Below are 16,551 nucleotides of genomic sequence, written 5' to 3'. Positions count from 1 at the left end.
GGATTTTGTTGAGAATTTTGGAATCCATATTCATCAGGGATATCGGTCTGAAATTCTCCTTTTTGATGGGGTCTTTGCCTGGTTTGGGGATTAAGGTAATGCTGGCCTCATAGAATGAGTCTGGAAGCTTTCCTTCTGTTTCTATTTTTTGAAACAGCTTCAGGAGAATAAGTATTATTTCTTCTTTGAATGTTTGGTAGAATTCCCCAGGGAATCCATCAGGCCCTGGACTTGTGTTTTGGGAGGTTTTTGATCACTGCTTCAATCTCGTTACTGGTTATTGGCCTATTCAGGTTGTCAGTTTCTTCCTGTTTCAGTCTTGGCAGTTTATAGGTTTCCAGGAAGGCATCCATTTCTTCCAGGTTGCTTAATTTACTGGCATATAGTTGTTGATAATAATTTCTAATAATTGTTTCTATTTCCGTGGTGTTAGTCGTGATCTCTCCCCTTTCATTCATAATTTTATTAATTTGGGTCCTTTCTCTTTTCTTTTGGATAAGTCTGGCCAGTGGTTTATCGATCTTATTAATTCTTTCAAAGAACCAGCTTCTAGTTTTGTTGATCTGATCTACTATGTTTCTGGTTTCTAATTCATTGATCTCTGCTCTGATCTTAATTATTTCTCTTCTAATGCATGGCTTAGGCATTGTTTATTGCTTTTTCTCTAGTTCTTTCAGGTGTAATGTTAGTTGGTGAATTCGGGATTTTTCTATTTTTTTGAGTGAGGCTTGGATGGCTATGTATTTCCCCCTTAGGACTGCCTTTGCAGTATCCCATAGGTTTTGGACCAATGTGTTTTTGTTCTCATTGGTTTCCATGAATTGATTCCTTGGTTGACCCAAACACTGAACAGAGTGGTCTTTAGCTTCCAAGTGTTTGAATTTCTGCCAAATTTTTTCTTGTGATTGAGTTCCAGTTTTAAAACATTATGGTTTGAGAATATGCAGGGAATAATCTCAATCTTTTGTTATTGGTTGAGACCTGATTTGTGACCCAGTATGTGGTCTATTCTGGAGAAAGTTCTGTGTGCACTCGAGAAGAATGAGTATTCTGTTGTTTTAGGGTGGAATGTTCTGTATATATCTCTGAGGTCCATCTGGTCCAGTTTGTCATTCAAAGCTCTTGTTTCTTTGTTGATTTTCTGCTTTGATGATCTGTCTATTGCTGAGAGTGGATTATTGAGGTCTCCTACAATCCTGTTTTTAAATTTTATGTGAATGGAATAGTACTGGATGTTCCTTTTTATTTTTGAATTTTATATAATCAGACTCATACAGCATGAGCTTCTTCAGTGTTACATCTGAAATCTACCCATGTGTTGCATGTGACAGGAGCACGTTTTCCTTCTTAATTGTGATACAGAATTGCATTATAGAAATAGCTGCAATTTATTTATTTACTCTGTTATTAATCGACATTTAGGTTGTTACTAGTTTTTGGTTATTATGAGTAATGTTGCTTGTATATGAATTTTGGTTACATATGAGGGAATTTCTTCTGGGTCTTTACCTAGGAGTGGAATTAATGAGTCATAGGGTATAGCTTTTTATATATTCAATAATCATGGAGTCTGCCAAACTGTTTTCCCAAGTCATGGTACCAGTGTAAACCCCACCAAGAGTGTATGAGTGTTCCAGTTGCTCCATTAACCCTTGGAGAAACTTGCATTATTGTTGTTATAAAATAATTTTAGCCACTCTGGTAGTGATGAAGTGTCATCTCATTGTGGTTTAATGTGTGTTTCCATGATGATAATGAGATGAAAATATTTTTGTATGTTTATTGCCTATTTGGATATCCCCGTTTGTGAAGTTGCCTCTACAAGGTTTTTGCCTATGCTAAAAAATATTTAGTATGCTGCCTTCCTCTTAATGGCTTGTAGGGATTCTTAATATCTGAATGTAATTCTTAGGTGGATGTATTGAAATATCTTTTCCTATTCTATGACTTGATTTTTCACTCTCTTAGTCTTATTTTTAATGAGGCCCAATATATCAGTCTTTTTGTTTATAATGTTGGGGAATTTGTTGAGCTATCTCCTATTCCAAGGTAATGTTATCTTATAGAATCTTTAAACTTTGACCTTCCACATTTATTTTCAGATCAATGAGGAATTGTTTGTTTGATTGTTTATTTATTTTTTAAGTGGGCTCCACATGGAGCCCAATGTGGGGCTTGAGCTCACAACCCTGAGATCAAGACCTGAGCTGAGATCAAGAGTCAGATGCTTCACTGACTGAGCCACCCAGGTGCCCCAGGAATTGTTTTGATGTATGGTGTAAGTATGGGTCCTAAGTTATTTTTAAGAGTAAAGTGATCCTGAAAGGTAAGAGTTTGAGAACTTGTGATTTAGAGCTCTAAAATTCCCTCAAAGAAACAGCTTTAGCTATATCCCAGAAGCTTAAATATATTTCTATATTTGGTATTGCTCACTTATAAGTATTTCTTAATCTCTCTAGCAACTGCATATTTGATTCAGCTTATTAAGATGTATTTAATTTTCAAATAATTTGGAAAATTTTTCAGGTATTGATTTCTATATTAATTTCACTGTGGTCAGAGAACATACTCTGAATGAAATTGTTGGCGACATGCTTCATGATTCAGTGAATGGCCTGTTTTGGTAAATGGGCCATGTCTACTTGAAAACCATTGTTATTCTGTCCTATTTGCCGTAGTTTTTTCCATATGTAAATTAGATTGTTCAAGTCAAGTCAATGTACTGAATTTTTTTTTTTTTTTTTGGTCTGTTTTATTTGTTACTGAGAGAACTGTCTTAAAAAATTGAAATATTTGGAATCATTTATTTCTAGTTTTATAGGATTTTCCTTTATACATTTTGAGGCTATGCTATTAAATGCATACAGATTTAGGATTCTTATTTCTTAATTTTGAATTGACCTTTTATCATCTTTAATGTCCTTCTTCATTCTAATAATAATGTTTTTGTTCTAAAAGTATATTTTATATATTAGTATTAGCTTCTCAAAAGTTTTTGTTGTTGCAGAAGTTAGTGTTTGACCAATATAACTTTTCTGTTTATTTTCTTTTCCAATCATATTTAATGTGCATCTCTTATAGGCAGAAAATAATATAGTTTAATATTTTATAATCTTGGCTGATGCTTTTTATTTTTTGGTTGAAATATTTAGTCCATGTACATTTAAAATAATTACTGATATTTTTGCATTTAAATCTGCTATATTATTTTTTATTTGTCCCATTCTTGTTTCTTTATTCTCCTTCTTTTACTTTCTTTTGAATTAATCATTTTTATTATTCCATTTTCTTCTCTAGCATCTTGCTTGTTATATATTTATGATTATTTAAAAAGCAACCCTAGAGATTACAGCATGCATTTTTATGTGGTGGAGTCTTTCTTAAATTAGTACTTTAAAACTTCCAAGCAATAAAAAACCCATTAACAATTTATCTCTACCTCTTTAGTGGTGGCTTTTGTGCCATTGTGTTCATGTTTCAAAATTTCCCATATATTTAAAACCTCACAAGAAATTGTTTTAAGCTGTCAGTATTCATTTAGATTTATCTTTCTAGAGTTCTCTTCATTTCTTGCCATATTTCCTTATTGCCATCAGGGATGTTTTTCTTTTATTTGAAGAACTCCCTTTAGTGCTTCCTCTGGTGTGTGTCTGTCAATGAAAAATTCTCTCGATTCTTTTGTCTGAATATTTTTAAAATTTTGCCTTCCTTTATGAAGGGTATATTCACTGAGTACGGAATTTCAGGTTGGCAGATAATTTCTGTCAGCACTTAAAAAATGCGATTTCACTGCCATATAGCTGTGCCATGATTTCTGCAGCATTGTTAGCTCACAATCTTTTTGTTGCTTTTTTGGTGTATTTTTTCTTTGATTTATAAGTTTTTCTGTCTTTGGTCTTCAACAAGAGACTTGTTCTAGGGATGTGTTTCTTCATATTTATCCTGCCTGAGAGTCACAGAAGAGCTTTAATTTGTAGTTTGATGTCTTTTGACTATATTGAACAATTCTTGTCCATCTTCTCTTCAAATATTGCTTCTTTTCAATTTCTCTGTCCCCCTCATTCGGGAACTCCAAAATACACATATGTTAGGTGTTTCCACTGTGTCTTTTATGTTTATCATGTCTTTTCTGTGTGTATTTTTAATCTTCTTTCTCTTTATGTTTCAATTTACTCTCTAGTGATTTATTTTCCACTGCACATATTCTCTCTTTTTCAGCATCTAATTGTTATTAAAGCCAGCTGTTGAATTCTGAATTTCAGTTATTGCATTTTTTCATCTACCCATTTCCATTTATTCTCTTTTAATGTTTTCCAGTGGAATTTAACTTTGTCATCTAATTTTTTGAACATAGGTAATCATAATTATCTTGAAGATAATTTCTTTCTTAAAAAATATTTTATTTATTTATTTGAGAGAGAACAAGCACAAGTGGAGGGGAGGGGCAGAGGGAGAGGGAGAAGCAGGCTTCCTGCTGAGGAGGGAGCCCAATGTGGGGTTCCATCCCAGGACCCTGAGATCATGACCTGAGCCGAAGGCAGATGCTTAATTGACTAAGCCACCCAGGTGCCCCAATCTTGAAGATAATTTCTAATGTCAGTTTGGGATTATGTATTAGATTATGTTTTTTAAAGATTTAGTTTCAGGGGCGCCTGGCTGGCTCAGTTAAGCATGTGACTCTTAATCTTGGAGTTGTGAGTTCAAGCCCCATGTTGGGCATAGAGCTTAATTTTAAAAAGTAAATAAATAAAATAAAATTTAGTTTCAGTTTTTTGTTGTGGTTGTTCAGTCTCCTGGTATACCAGATGTTTTATTATTATTATTATTATTATTATTATTATTATTATTTTAATGGCAGATACTGTGTGTGAATACTTGTAGTAGTTCTGGGTGATGTTATCTTCCTCCAGGGAGGATTTAGTTTTATTCTGACAAATAATGAGAAAGGCAGTCCTGTACTCCAATTTTGTCTCTTGATCCCTGTGATACTACAGAAATCTCTGTTTAGATGTTTAGCCTTCTAGCAACCTCTTCGTACTGGTATCTTAGCATCTTGCCTTGTGTATATGCAGCTTAGGAATTATCAGAAGGCTCGAGAGGAAATTGCACATAACCTGTTATATTCACTTCTTTATGTTCCTGGAATTTTGGCTTCTTATATGTTGGTTTCCTTGGTTACAGTGCAGTCCAGTTTTCCTCTCCCCAGTCCAGGGAGATTTCTGCAAGTTCTGGGCTGTGCTTTCTGCTCAGCCTTTACGTCCTGTGTTGTAAGGCAGACATTTTCCCAAAGGCAAAAAGCAGCTGTAAAAATGGATGGCTCTTCACAGTGCATTTTTCTTCTTCATGATTTTGGCTCCTCAGATCCTGACTGCTTTGCTTAAGCCTTCAGAGATTTTTTTAAAATTTTAATTTTGAAATAATTTTAGACTCCGAAAAGTTGCAAAACTAGTACAGAGAGCTCACTTCTAACCTTTACTTGTCTTCCCCTGATGTTAACAACTTACAAAGAACCTTAGTTATTTGTATTTATAATTGAGTATTGCCATATTTTCCAGGCTGATAAAAGCAGAGTACGACTGCTAATTGGCTGAAAATAAAAACAACAACAACAACAACAACAACAACGCAGGGAGTCAGTAGAGAGGGTGACATTTTTGGTGCAGGGCTTCTCAAAGTATATTTCTGAGAAATCTCCTCTGAGATTTTTTCCTTGTATGAGACATGGAAAAATAAGGGTGGGAAATGCTACATCTTATATGCACCCCCTTGGAAATCCACAATGCCATTTCCATTTTAAAGTCTCTGAAAAAATGTTTTGGTAAAGAAATCTGCCAATTTTGTTAATCCAAATGTTTGCAGACTTACATGGCCAGGGAGCTGTTCATTTGCCTGGGCAGCCAGCATTTTGTGACACACCTGTTAGAAAATACTGTTCTGGAGCACTTTCTAATTTATCCTGAGGTATAAATTTTGCTTTTTTTACATTTTCTCCTAGGTTCTGGCTCTCATGCTGTTTAATTTCTTGCTTCATTAAAGGGAAGAAGGTGGAGAAGCCAAGGTTTCTTTGAAAACAGATTATTTGCACAAGAAGAAGGCCAAGGCTGTGTTAACATTTACCACTAAAACCCTGACACGTCTAGCTGAAAAGCCAAATGCAAAACCTTTGTTTCCCAAATAAACTTCTTTTACATCAGTGCTCCGTTGTAGTCTTTGAAAATGCTTTTTGTTTTCCTGTTACTGATGAAATTGGAGGATGGCAAATAGGCTTCTGTCTCTGACTATAGGACCAAGGCACCCCGAGAGATGCCTGGTTTACAGCATAATCTTTTTCACCAGGGGGAAGATTACATGAGCCACGCTGATTGGCCACATGTTTGTATTTTAGATTTGCAGCTCCTGTCTGGTGAGCCCAGGTCAGCCACGCTGTTTGTGATAGGGAAGATGAATAGGTGAGGGCAGCTTGCGTTTGATGTTGAAGAAGGTAGTTAGCAGAGTTTTAGAGTGAAATTTTGATACTCTTCCCCAGTCTACCTCTTCATGTCTGTGTCCCTTATGATACCCTAGTGGGTGCTCCGTGTCCACCCTCGGGTGCCTGTCTGGTGTGTTCTTCTGTGGGCCACTGGGGTGATCTTTCTGGCTGAAAGGCAGATCTGGTCATACCACTCCCCTACTTGAATGTCTCCACTGCTTGCAGGATTAAGTTCAGCCTCAGGCCCTGGCCCCTGCCCATATGCTTGTATATTCATTTTCATTTGGGGTCAGTCTTTCATATCAGTTTCCCTTATTGATCACCGTGCTGTTTCCTAAATGCCCTCGTATCTTTTTAAGGTAAGTTATGTCTTAGCTTATGCTGGTCTCTCAGCCAGAAATGCCACTTCTCTGGGCTCTTTGGTGCTCTCCACATATCCTTCTAGGCTCTGTTCTGGAGCATTCTTGGCACCTCCTCATCCATATAATGTGCTTCCTTCCATCTGAGTTCTAATAGCAAATTTTGCATCTGTGTTATGGAAGAGTACTTACTGTGTTCTGGCCATCGTCTTCTGCTTCTCAGTGGGCCCGTGAGCTGTGTGGCATGTGGCGTGATCTCAGTATCTCTAGCATATAGATGTAGTCGGTGGACTTTCAGGTACTTGGTGAATTAGATCAAATGACCTTGTGTCATTAATGTTTGAAACATTAAGTTGAAGTGGCTTTTCGTGTTGGTGAATTTAAGGTAATTCATTGATTTCTAAATACCACTTTTGCCGCATCCCACACAGGTTTTCATGGATACTATTTTCATTGTTAAATTAAAAAAATTTGTTATGGGGTGCCTGGGTGGCTCAGTCGTTAAGCGTCTGCGTTCGGCTCAGGTCATGATCCCAGGGTCCTGGGATCGAGCCCCGCATCGGGCTCCCTTCTCCGCGGGAAGCCTGCTTCTCCCTCTCCCACTCCCCCTGCTTGTGTTCCCTCTCTCGCTGTCTCTCTCTGTCAAATAAATAAATAAAATCTTTAAAAAAAAAAATTTGTTATAATTCCTATTAGGGCTTCTTTTTAAATTCATTATTATTTAGGACCAAATTCAAAATTCTTATACTTCATATTTTATTATTGATTTCTAATTTAATGGCATGATGGTAAAATTTAAGAAAATGTTCTATGTGGTATTGATTTTGTGACCATAGTAAGTGGTCAGTTTTTCTAGTGTTCTATTTTCACTTGCAGAGAATATACATTTTTCTATTTATTGGCTGGAGGGATAGGTATATGTATGCATATTTGATCAAGGTTGGTCCTTCAAATCATCTATATTCCTTCCAAGTTTTTTTTTTTTTAATTCACATTTGGTCTGTCAGTTTTCTAATAGAGTTGTGTTGAAATCTCCTGCTATGATTGTGGACTTCAATTATTTCTTTCAGTTTTTGTTTTATTATTAGTTTTTTGAAGCTGTTTTGTTAGGTGGATCATTATTGTAACAGTATTCCGGTGGATTTCTCCTTCTATTATTAGATCGGTTCTCTATCCTTATTAGTGCTTTGTCTTTGTCTTTTTTGTCTGATACTATTGTTACCAACTTTTTTTTTTAATCAGCATTTTCCTAGTAGGTATAACTTTTCTACTTATTTTCAATTATATTTTAGGTATGTCTCTTAGAAGCTGCATATAGCTGGATTTAAAAAATCCACTCTGGGGGCACCTGGCTGGTTCAGTCCATAAGCACATGACTTGATCTAGGGGTCATGAGTTCAAGCCCCCCACTGGGTGTAGAGATTACTAAAAAAAATAAAAACTTTAAAAAATCCACTTTATTTATCCTTTAACATGTTTGAATTTAATCTTTTACATGGATAATTACTGATGTATTTGGATTTATTACTGTCTTATGTTGTGGTTTCCATTTGTAATCCCCTTTGTTCTCTGCCCCACCCCCCACTTGCCAATCTTTTATTCTTGTCCCGTTTTGTTTTTTTTTTTGGATTGGAAAACAGTGATTTTCCACCAAAGTGCTGGTATGCATATATGTTATAACATGCATAGTACTATATGTATATTATTGTTTTATGCTTTTAGTAATTACCATTAATTATATAACACAGATTCTTATCTATTGTTTTAACAATGTTTAAATTGATGTCCATTTCCCACCTCCTCCTGAACATAGAGGAACCTTATAGTGCTCAGAATATCCACTGAACACCCTCCCCCTCCCATCTTATTATTGCTTAAGGTTATAATGTTGCCTTTTGTGTACCCACATATTTGTTTTTGCTTGTTTGTTTTTAATCAGTAGTTACATTTACCACCCTAGTGTATCAATTCTGTTCTCACTATTGTTTCTTGCAGTTCATACCTTCCATCTTGGATCAATTTTTATTTCCTTGCTGAAGTACTTTAACATTCCTCTTATTAGAAACTATGATGGTCTGAATGAATATGTCTTTATTTTGTTTTCTTCTTAACAGTTCAGGGAGACACAAAATTCTAGATTTTCACATTTCTTACCACTTTCAAACTGATCTTCCATTGCCTCCTGGAATCTGCTGTTGCTGAAGAGAAATCTGATGTGAATCTAATTGTTGTTTTATTCCCCTGTGGGAGTTTTAGAATTGTTTATTCTTGAAATCTTGACATGTGAATTAATATTTACCTTGCTTAGCATTTGAGTATACTTCTAAACTGTGGACTCATACCCTCTTTCAGTTGTACAAAAAAACAAAGCAAAACAAAACAAACAACAAAAAACAACCAAAAGCCAAAAAAACCCACAAAAACAAAAAAACAGCTATTAATTCTTAAAATACTGAGTCTCCTATATTGTGTCCTTTTTTTTCTGGAGTGCCTATCAGATCTTATCCTCCAAACTGATTAACTGGTATTTTGTATATTTTTTTTAAAAAAGTCTTTTTCCTTTAAAATTTTTTGCTCTTTCCATACATTTCCTAGTAATATTTTCTAGTTTACCAGTTCTTTCTCTGATTGTGCCCAGTCTGGAGTTTATCCCATTTATTAAATTTTTTGTTTTCATGACTATGTGTATTTTATTTCCAAGATGTCTAATTTTTAATAGCAATTTAAAAAATTTCCCTTTTGTGTAATTGTTTGCTCTTTATTAGTAGATGTTATTCCTTCATTTATCATGTTGGTAATGTCATAACCATACATATAAAGTTTCTGTCATATTGTTTCGTAAAATGATATTCACCAGAAGTGAATTCACGTTGTGATTTATGATTTTGTTGGCTTTCTTACTTGGTGTTAGATTTAGTCTTGTGCCCTAAAATTTAGATTTCTATGCTTAATTTTTATTGGGGGCGGTGTCTTTTTGTTACTCTTACCCCATCTTTGCTCACTTCTCTCTGGTGGTTGTGAATTCTTCCACCTGGCTTCCCAAGGCCCCAGTGCCAAAGGGTGGTTTCTGCTCTCTGGTGGTATTGGTGATATCTTGAACTAGCCGGAGAGCTGGGGGTAACCCGATTGCTTCTCTGCTCTCCAGTCTCCCTGGGCCTGTGGTTTGCAAATGGATGTTTTTTCCAACTTCCTTTTCCTTCCCATCCCCTGGATTTAAGCAGAGCCTGATTCCAGGCTCTTGTCTCGTGGGGAACTTGTAGATACCTTTTTACCCAACAGGAGCCAGACTGTGGGCCACCAGAGCCGTGGCTGACAAGACACCAGGACAACCGAGACTTCAACCCTGTGCATCGTGTTGTGTTTCTCTGTTCCTTTTCTGGTCCACAAAAAAAGTTGATTCTGTTTTTAAAGCATTGCTTATCTTTATGGTTCCTTTTTTGGGGAGGTTTAATCTATCATTGCTATGCATCCAGAGCAGAGGGGGTGTATCAGAGTTGAATTTATCTAGTTATCTTCACTAGAAGTAGGAGCTTGAGTATTTATATTTAGCTTCCAACACTTACAAGAAATAGAACTGCAGTTTCTGTAACTCTTTAACGAGGTCAAGAGCCCTTAGGGATCATGCTTGTCTTTTTCGTCTTTATGTCCGTATACTAATTGTGGTGCTTTGTACGTAGTAGATACTCAACCTTATTCTTTGAGTGATGAAGTGTCAAATATCATCAGATGGTCTAAGGAGCTGATACCAAATGTATATTTATTACTTACTTTCTCAAAACAACTGAATCTCACTGGGGGAATTCAGAAAAAGCAGAAGAATGATCATGACTCTTACCTGTGATTCATGTTGAAAACCGTCCTATATTATTGTCTCTTTTCAAACAAGAAAGGAATATTAATCTATTTTTTGTTCTTAAAAGTGGAAACATTCCTCCTGCTATTAGACATTCTGGTTTTTGAAAATAGAACAGGTAAAACCTGAAGCAGTAAGAATGGATTCTGATTAAGGACGTTTCTGGTCTGCCTGTCAGTGCTAAGGAGCTTTTCAAATGGGTATTTTAAAACAGGGATCTAGGCCTGGGCTTCTGCAGAGGGGTTACGGTAACCCTCTGAAATTATAGGCAGCTGTATCAATCAGTTTTTTTGCTGTAGAACGAACCACCTCAAAACTTAGTGACTCAAAAGCAAAAACTATTTATTCACAATTTTATGGGTTTGTAATTTGGGCCAGGCTCACTGGGGAGGTCTGTTGGTCTGACTGATCTCAACAGGGGCTGAGCTTACTCATCTGTCAGAGGTCAACTGCCAAGTCAGCTGGAGGTTTGGTGCTCTGAGAGGACTCAGCTTGGAAGGCTTATCTCTACTCTGAGTGGGCTTTCATTCTCCAGCATGCTAGCTCAGGTTTACTCAAGTGGAGATGGTTACAGTGGAGCTCAAAGGGGGAGCAGGAATATCTACATGGCCACTTTATCGCTATAACGTACCTATAAGGCCTGAACTCAATACTCATGCAGTGTTGCTTACTCTCTATTCTATTGACAAAAGCTAGTCACCGGGGAGAGAAGTAGACTGCACTTCTTAGTGGGAGGAGCTACAAGGCATTGTGGCCATTTTTGCAATCTACCATGCAACAAAATGAGTGTTTTTTCCTGGGGTGTGGTTGTGTAACTTTCATTGGAGTCTCAGAGTATTACCTCCAAAGTTAAGAACTAATGTTTTAAATGGTTTCACGACTGAACAAAAAGGTGTTTGGGAGGGGACCTAATTGATGGATACTTCCGTGTAAACACTGCTTGGTGAGTGGCCCTGGGATTCTTCATTGTTTCTGTTGGAAGGTTATACCTTGTATCAGGGCATTAGGAGAATCCCCTCTGACATCTATACTGAGCTGAAAACCAAGAACTATTGTGTAGTGTATCAGCTAGCTTTGGTTGAGTAACAAAGCACTCCAGTGTTTCGTGTAAAACACCCATCATCTATTCAACTCCTGTTTCCATGGCTTTCTCCTGTGCCTGCAGTCGGCTGCAGGTCAACCAGGGGCTCTGATCCTGGGCATTGCCTGGTTGTCCTGAGGGAGGTGTTTGGGCCACTTGTCTCTCACCACCCAGCAAATTAGCCCAGGCCTGTTCACGTGGTGGCAGCAGGGTTTCAAGAGAATGACTGAAAGCATGCGAGATCTGCTAAGGCCTGTGCTTCTGTCTGCAGTTCAAAACAAGTGTCAAGTCCAGCCCGGATTCACTGGCGGGGTGGGGTTGGGGGGTAGGTAGACTCCAACTCTGGCCAGGAGCTGCAAAGACATAGCCACAGGGGAGATAAAAAATCACGGCCATTGTGTATTCTTCCCCTATCTACTCTGTCCAAGTAATTCCTCTGCACACCTCGAATGTAAGTTACCTATTGTCTACACCTGCATTCCTCCTATTAAAGAGTAATGCTGTATTTGCACTCACAGTGTAAATAGTAGCAGAAAGTCACACTTACATAAAAGAACCTGCAATCCTTTGACCATTAATTGATGGCACACCCCTCCCCCACTGTACGACTGATTTTTTAAAGTCACATAAATATGTTAAAGGTATAAACAAATTACGTTGATGTGCTTTTCTAAAGAAAGCGATTTAACTTAACTTTCCTTCCTCCTTGTTCTCTAATGCAGCCCACACTGGAGTCAGAGTTGCTTTGCTAAAAGGTTTCTCTGACTACACGGTGTTGGACAAACAATCTAGGGACTTCTCAGTCATACCTTTTCGCTTGGCGTTTGAGAACTTGTGTGATCTGCCCTCTCTAACGTTCAGCATTTATTTTCCTCCATTCTCCCTTGATCACTATTCCTTGTAGTCAAACCAAATTTCCTGCTGTGGCTCGAACACAGTTGCCCTTTACCAGTGATTCTTCACCATCCAGAGATGTTTCTGGTTGTCCCCGCGTGGGTATGTGCTGGCATTGAGTGGGTAGAGGCAGAGATGATGTTAAGCATCCTACAATGCACAGGACAGCCTCCCACAACAGAGAATTATCTGGTCTAAATACCAGAGTGGCAAGGTGGAAAAACCCCATCCTACACATTGCTGTCTCTGTATTTTTCCACGCTATCTCATGCTGCAAGGCTCGTTCAGTGCTGCCTGCTGAAATGTCCGTTATCCTTAAATGGGCAGCTCAAATGCCAAGCCTTGTAGGTAACAGGTCCTGATGTCCCCCACTCCTCTCCTGCACTGTGGGCTCCCAGAATCCTGTGAATCACTGAAATGCCTATTACTTGGTATGTTTACAATAATTTGTACCCAGCACTACTTTGTTCGGATTTTTCCTCCCCTGTATTTCAGTTGAGTGTGCGTGTATTAACTCTTCTGCTGAACTCTAGGCTCCTGGATGATAAGGATCTTATTTATCTGTGTTTCTACTAGAGCACCTACCATGTACTTTCTACAATAGGTGCATAATTAATATGTTGAGTGAGTGAGAAATATACATATTCCCATGTCCTTTGATTCAGTTACTTGTTCCAACAATTTTCTTTAGAGGACTTAGTAAAAAAAAAAAAAAAATGCAACAAGCTGAACGTGAGTTTTTGTTTTTGTTTGTAATAATTTGAGTCAGAAACTATGATAACAGATTGTACAATGCAGTTAACTTCTGTTTATTTCTGCAGCTATTCAGTGAAAAAATAAGTGGTGTCGAAGGAACGAAACTAGATGACGAATTTCTTGACATGGAGAGGGTAAGAACATGTTAATGTCAATTGTTTCACAAATTTGATTTTTGTTGTGATATGAGATGTACTGATAACGTAAAGGATATTAGTGGGAACCTGGGATGTAAAGACCCTCTAACGTGGAGATGGAATATGGCTAGTTGGTTCCCTCTAGTGGACAAAAGTCAGAATGCTCAAAAGATGGTCAATCTTGGCAAACAGTTCTTGCAAGGAAAAGACCAAAGTAATTGTGATGATGTATCTGGAAAATCAAAATGTATTCCTGGGATGAGACCTTAAAATACATAAAGATTGATTGGCTGTGTGGAAGACCCTGTCTCTGATCCCATGTGCTGCGTAAAAATAACGTTTATCTGGGTTCTGTCACTAGAACCAGCAGTGTGAACTTGGGTAAGCTCTTTCATCTTTTCTGATCGGTGACACAAGTTTGATAATGTGCACCCTGCTTGCTTCACATGGATGCTGGGATAATTATGCAAAAAAATTAATGTGTCTGAAAGCATTTAGAAAAATAGGATGAGCTTGTTACAGAAATAATTGTAACATGCTCCTAAGGAAGATTGTAGAATCTCTGTCCCTTAACCTGTTTCCTGGTCAGCTGTGTGGAATAGTCTAGGCGGAGGTAGAAGTGGGATCACAAGTAATTACCAGCTTTCTCAGTTGCCTTCCCCTTGGTCTTGGGCCCTTTAAACATAGCCTTGTTTTAATAACTAGACTCCCCAGATGAGAGAGGGCAGAGAGCAAGCAAAGCATCTATCCTCAGATGTAGCATCAAGGATGCAGTATTTAGCAGCTTGCAGAGCTATCATCAGATGCGCGGAAGGAAGTCCAATCCCTGGCTATGGCTTGGAGGGTTCCTGTCGTCGGGATACCCTGGCCCTGGCCAGACTGTCCTCCAGGGAGCTCCCTATTTTCTGGACGAGCACTATTAAGTTTCTAGAAATGTTAATGCTTTGAGAGGAAAAGCTCATTTTGTTTTGCTTTTGAAAAAACTTAATTTCTGAAAATTGAGAAACATGGAAATATTTTTAACATCATTGGCATACCTGAAATTACTTTTAAAAATCCCTTGGTATATAAAGATATCATGTGTAACTTTCTTACTAACAAAATGATTCAGCTTAAATGTTAAATTGAAAAACACATTTCAGCAATTTTAGTTTCAGTTGATGGACTGAGATCCCTCTTGTTTGCTTCCTTTTCTTCCTAAAACCCCAGTGAATGACAGAAGAAATATAAAAATAAAATCTATTTGTTATCTTACAGCAGTGAAAAGCATGGAAATATCTAATATGTGACCAGAAATTTTAAGGACTTTCTGGAAGAGATTAATTAGATAGTATCAGATCTACCTAAAACATGACACAGAAATGACAAAGGAATGGAGATATTCCATGACAAATCCTAGCCATATGGAAGTGGAGGACTGGTAGTAATGTCAAAGTAAAATTTGATGGGAAAAAAAAAAACCCCCACACCAAAACCCAGTAAATGGAAAAAGTTATAAAAAGGGGGGCACCTGGGTGGCTCAGTCGGTTAAAGCATCTGACTCTTGATTTTGGCTCAGGTCATGATCTCAGGGTCTTGGGATTGGGCACCTCATCCGGCTCTGCACTTAGTTGGGAGTCTGCTTGAGGATCCTCTCTGTCCTTCTCTCTTTCTCCCCCACTTGCACTCTCTGTCTAAAATAAATAAATCTTTTAAAAAATTATTTAAAAAGATGCAGTCATACAGTCTATCAGAAAATTGTGATAGTTATGAACCATTATGCATCATATAACATGGCATCTAAATACATAAGGTAAAAGTTGTCAGAAATACATGGAAAATCGACAAAGTCCAGAGTAGAAGATTTCACATACCTCTCATAAAATAACAGATTAAGTTGACAATAATAGATTGGCTCATAGACAATTAGTATAAAATATGATTAATAGCTTTGATTATAAACAGATATAGATATCTGCATTCCTCAAATAGAGAATCTGTATTCTTTTTAAGTCCCTTTAGAACAATTAATAGAATCATATGCTAGGCTCCAGAAAAAACTTAAAAAAAATTCCGAGTGTAAAATCATAGAATACAAGGATTACAAGGAAGGTATACCTTCCCAATTCTGGATGTTTGGAAATTTTAAAGTATGTAAAAATTATTCTTAAGAAATGAAAAGTAAAGTAAAAAATCATTTAGTCATGAGAGACAGAATTCTATATATCAGAACCTGTGGTATATGGCTACATCTTAAGTATACTTAATAGAAAATAAATGTTTGAAGAAAATGAATAAATCATTTAAGCCAAGAAGCTAGGAAAATAACAACAAATTAAATCACTTTAGATGGAAGGAAGGAATCAATACAGATAAATGAGGGATTAATAAAATAGGAAACAATAACAACAAAAAGGTAGAATCAATGAATAAAAACAAGAACTTTTTTTTTTTTTTTTTCAAAAAGCCACCTCTACCAAGTGTGACCAAGAAAGAGAGAAGGGTAAGCACAAATAAATTACATAAGGAGTAAGATGATATAGTGACAGGTATGGATTCTTTTCTTTTTTTGGTATGGATTCTTTTTAAAAATAATAATAAAAAAATAGAATACTATGAACAGCCACCAGAAACCAGGGCTGCTAGCAGCTCTCCAGCTCAGGCTGAGGCCTGGAAGAGTCAGTGGCATGGGCTTTGGGGCACCGCAGGGGTAGGGTGCCAACATTTGAAGGAAATTCCAGATTTAATCAATGGGCAAAGATGCCTTCATACCAAATAGACTTTACAAAAAATAATTTTTACCTCTGTACTTTCTCCTGTTTGTCCTGATGGTTTGCAGCAGACATTGCATACCATTTTATAACCTGAACATCTCCGCCTGCCCACAATATCCCCAGTTTTCTAGAAGGGAGGCTTTGTTTTATATTTTTGTTTTGTTTTTAAACTACATTGGTTATTTTTTCAGTGTTGATCTTGATTGCCCGTATCTGACAACATGGTGGGCATCTCCCTCATTTTGTAAA

At 37.1% G+C, this 16,551-nt stretch overlaps 1 protein-coding gene across 5 annotated transcripts in view; it reads left to right on the top strand.

Moving 5' to 3' along the window:
* Positions 1-16,551, top strand: part of SH3GL3 (SH3 domain containing GRB2 like 3, endophilin A3) — a 134,854-nt gene that overhangs the window by 70,971 nt on the left and 47,332 nt on the right. For 4 of the 5 annotated variants that reach the window (XM_036072907.2, XM_036072908.2, XM_036072911.2 and 1 more), the window contains exon 2: positions 13,478-13,546. In XM_036072907.2, the coding sequence (XP_035928800.1) occupies positions 13,478-13,546 (69 nt within the window). Of the gene's footprint in view, positions 1-13,032; positions 13,088-13,477; positions 13,547-16,551 lie in introns of those variants that run through there. The other variant, XM_036072909.2, reaches the window with a different exon arrangement.

Source organism: Halichoerus grypus, chromosome 8 (assembly GCF_964656455.1).
Source record: "Halichoerus grypus chromosome 8, mHalGry1.hap1.1, whole genome shotgun sequence".
NCBI classification, from domain to species: Eukaryota; Metazoa; Chordata; class Mammalia; order Carnivora; family Phocidae; genus Halichoerus; species Halichoerus grypus.
This window is presented reverse-complemented; position numbering and strand designations above follow the sequence as displayed.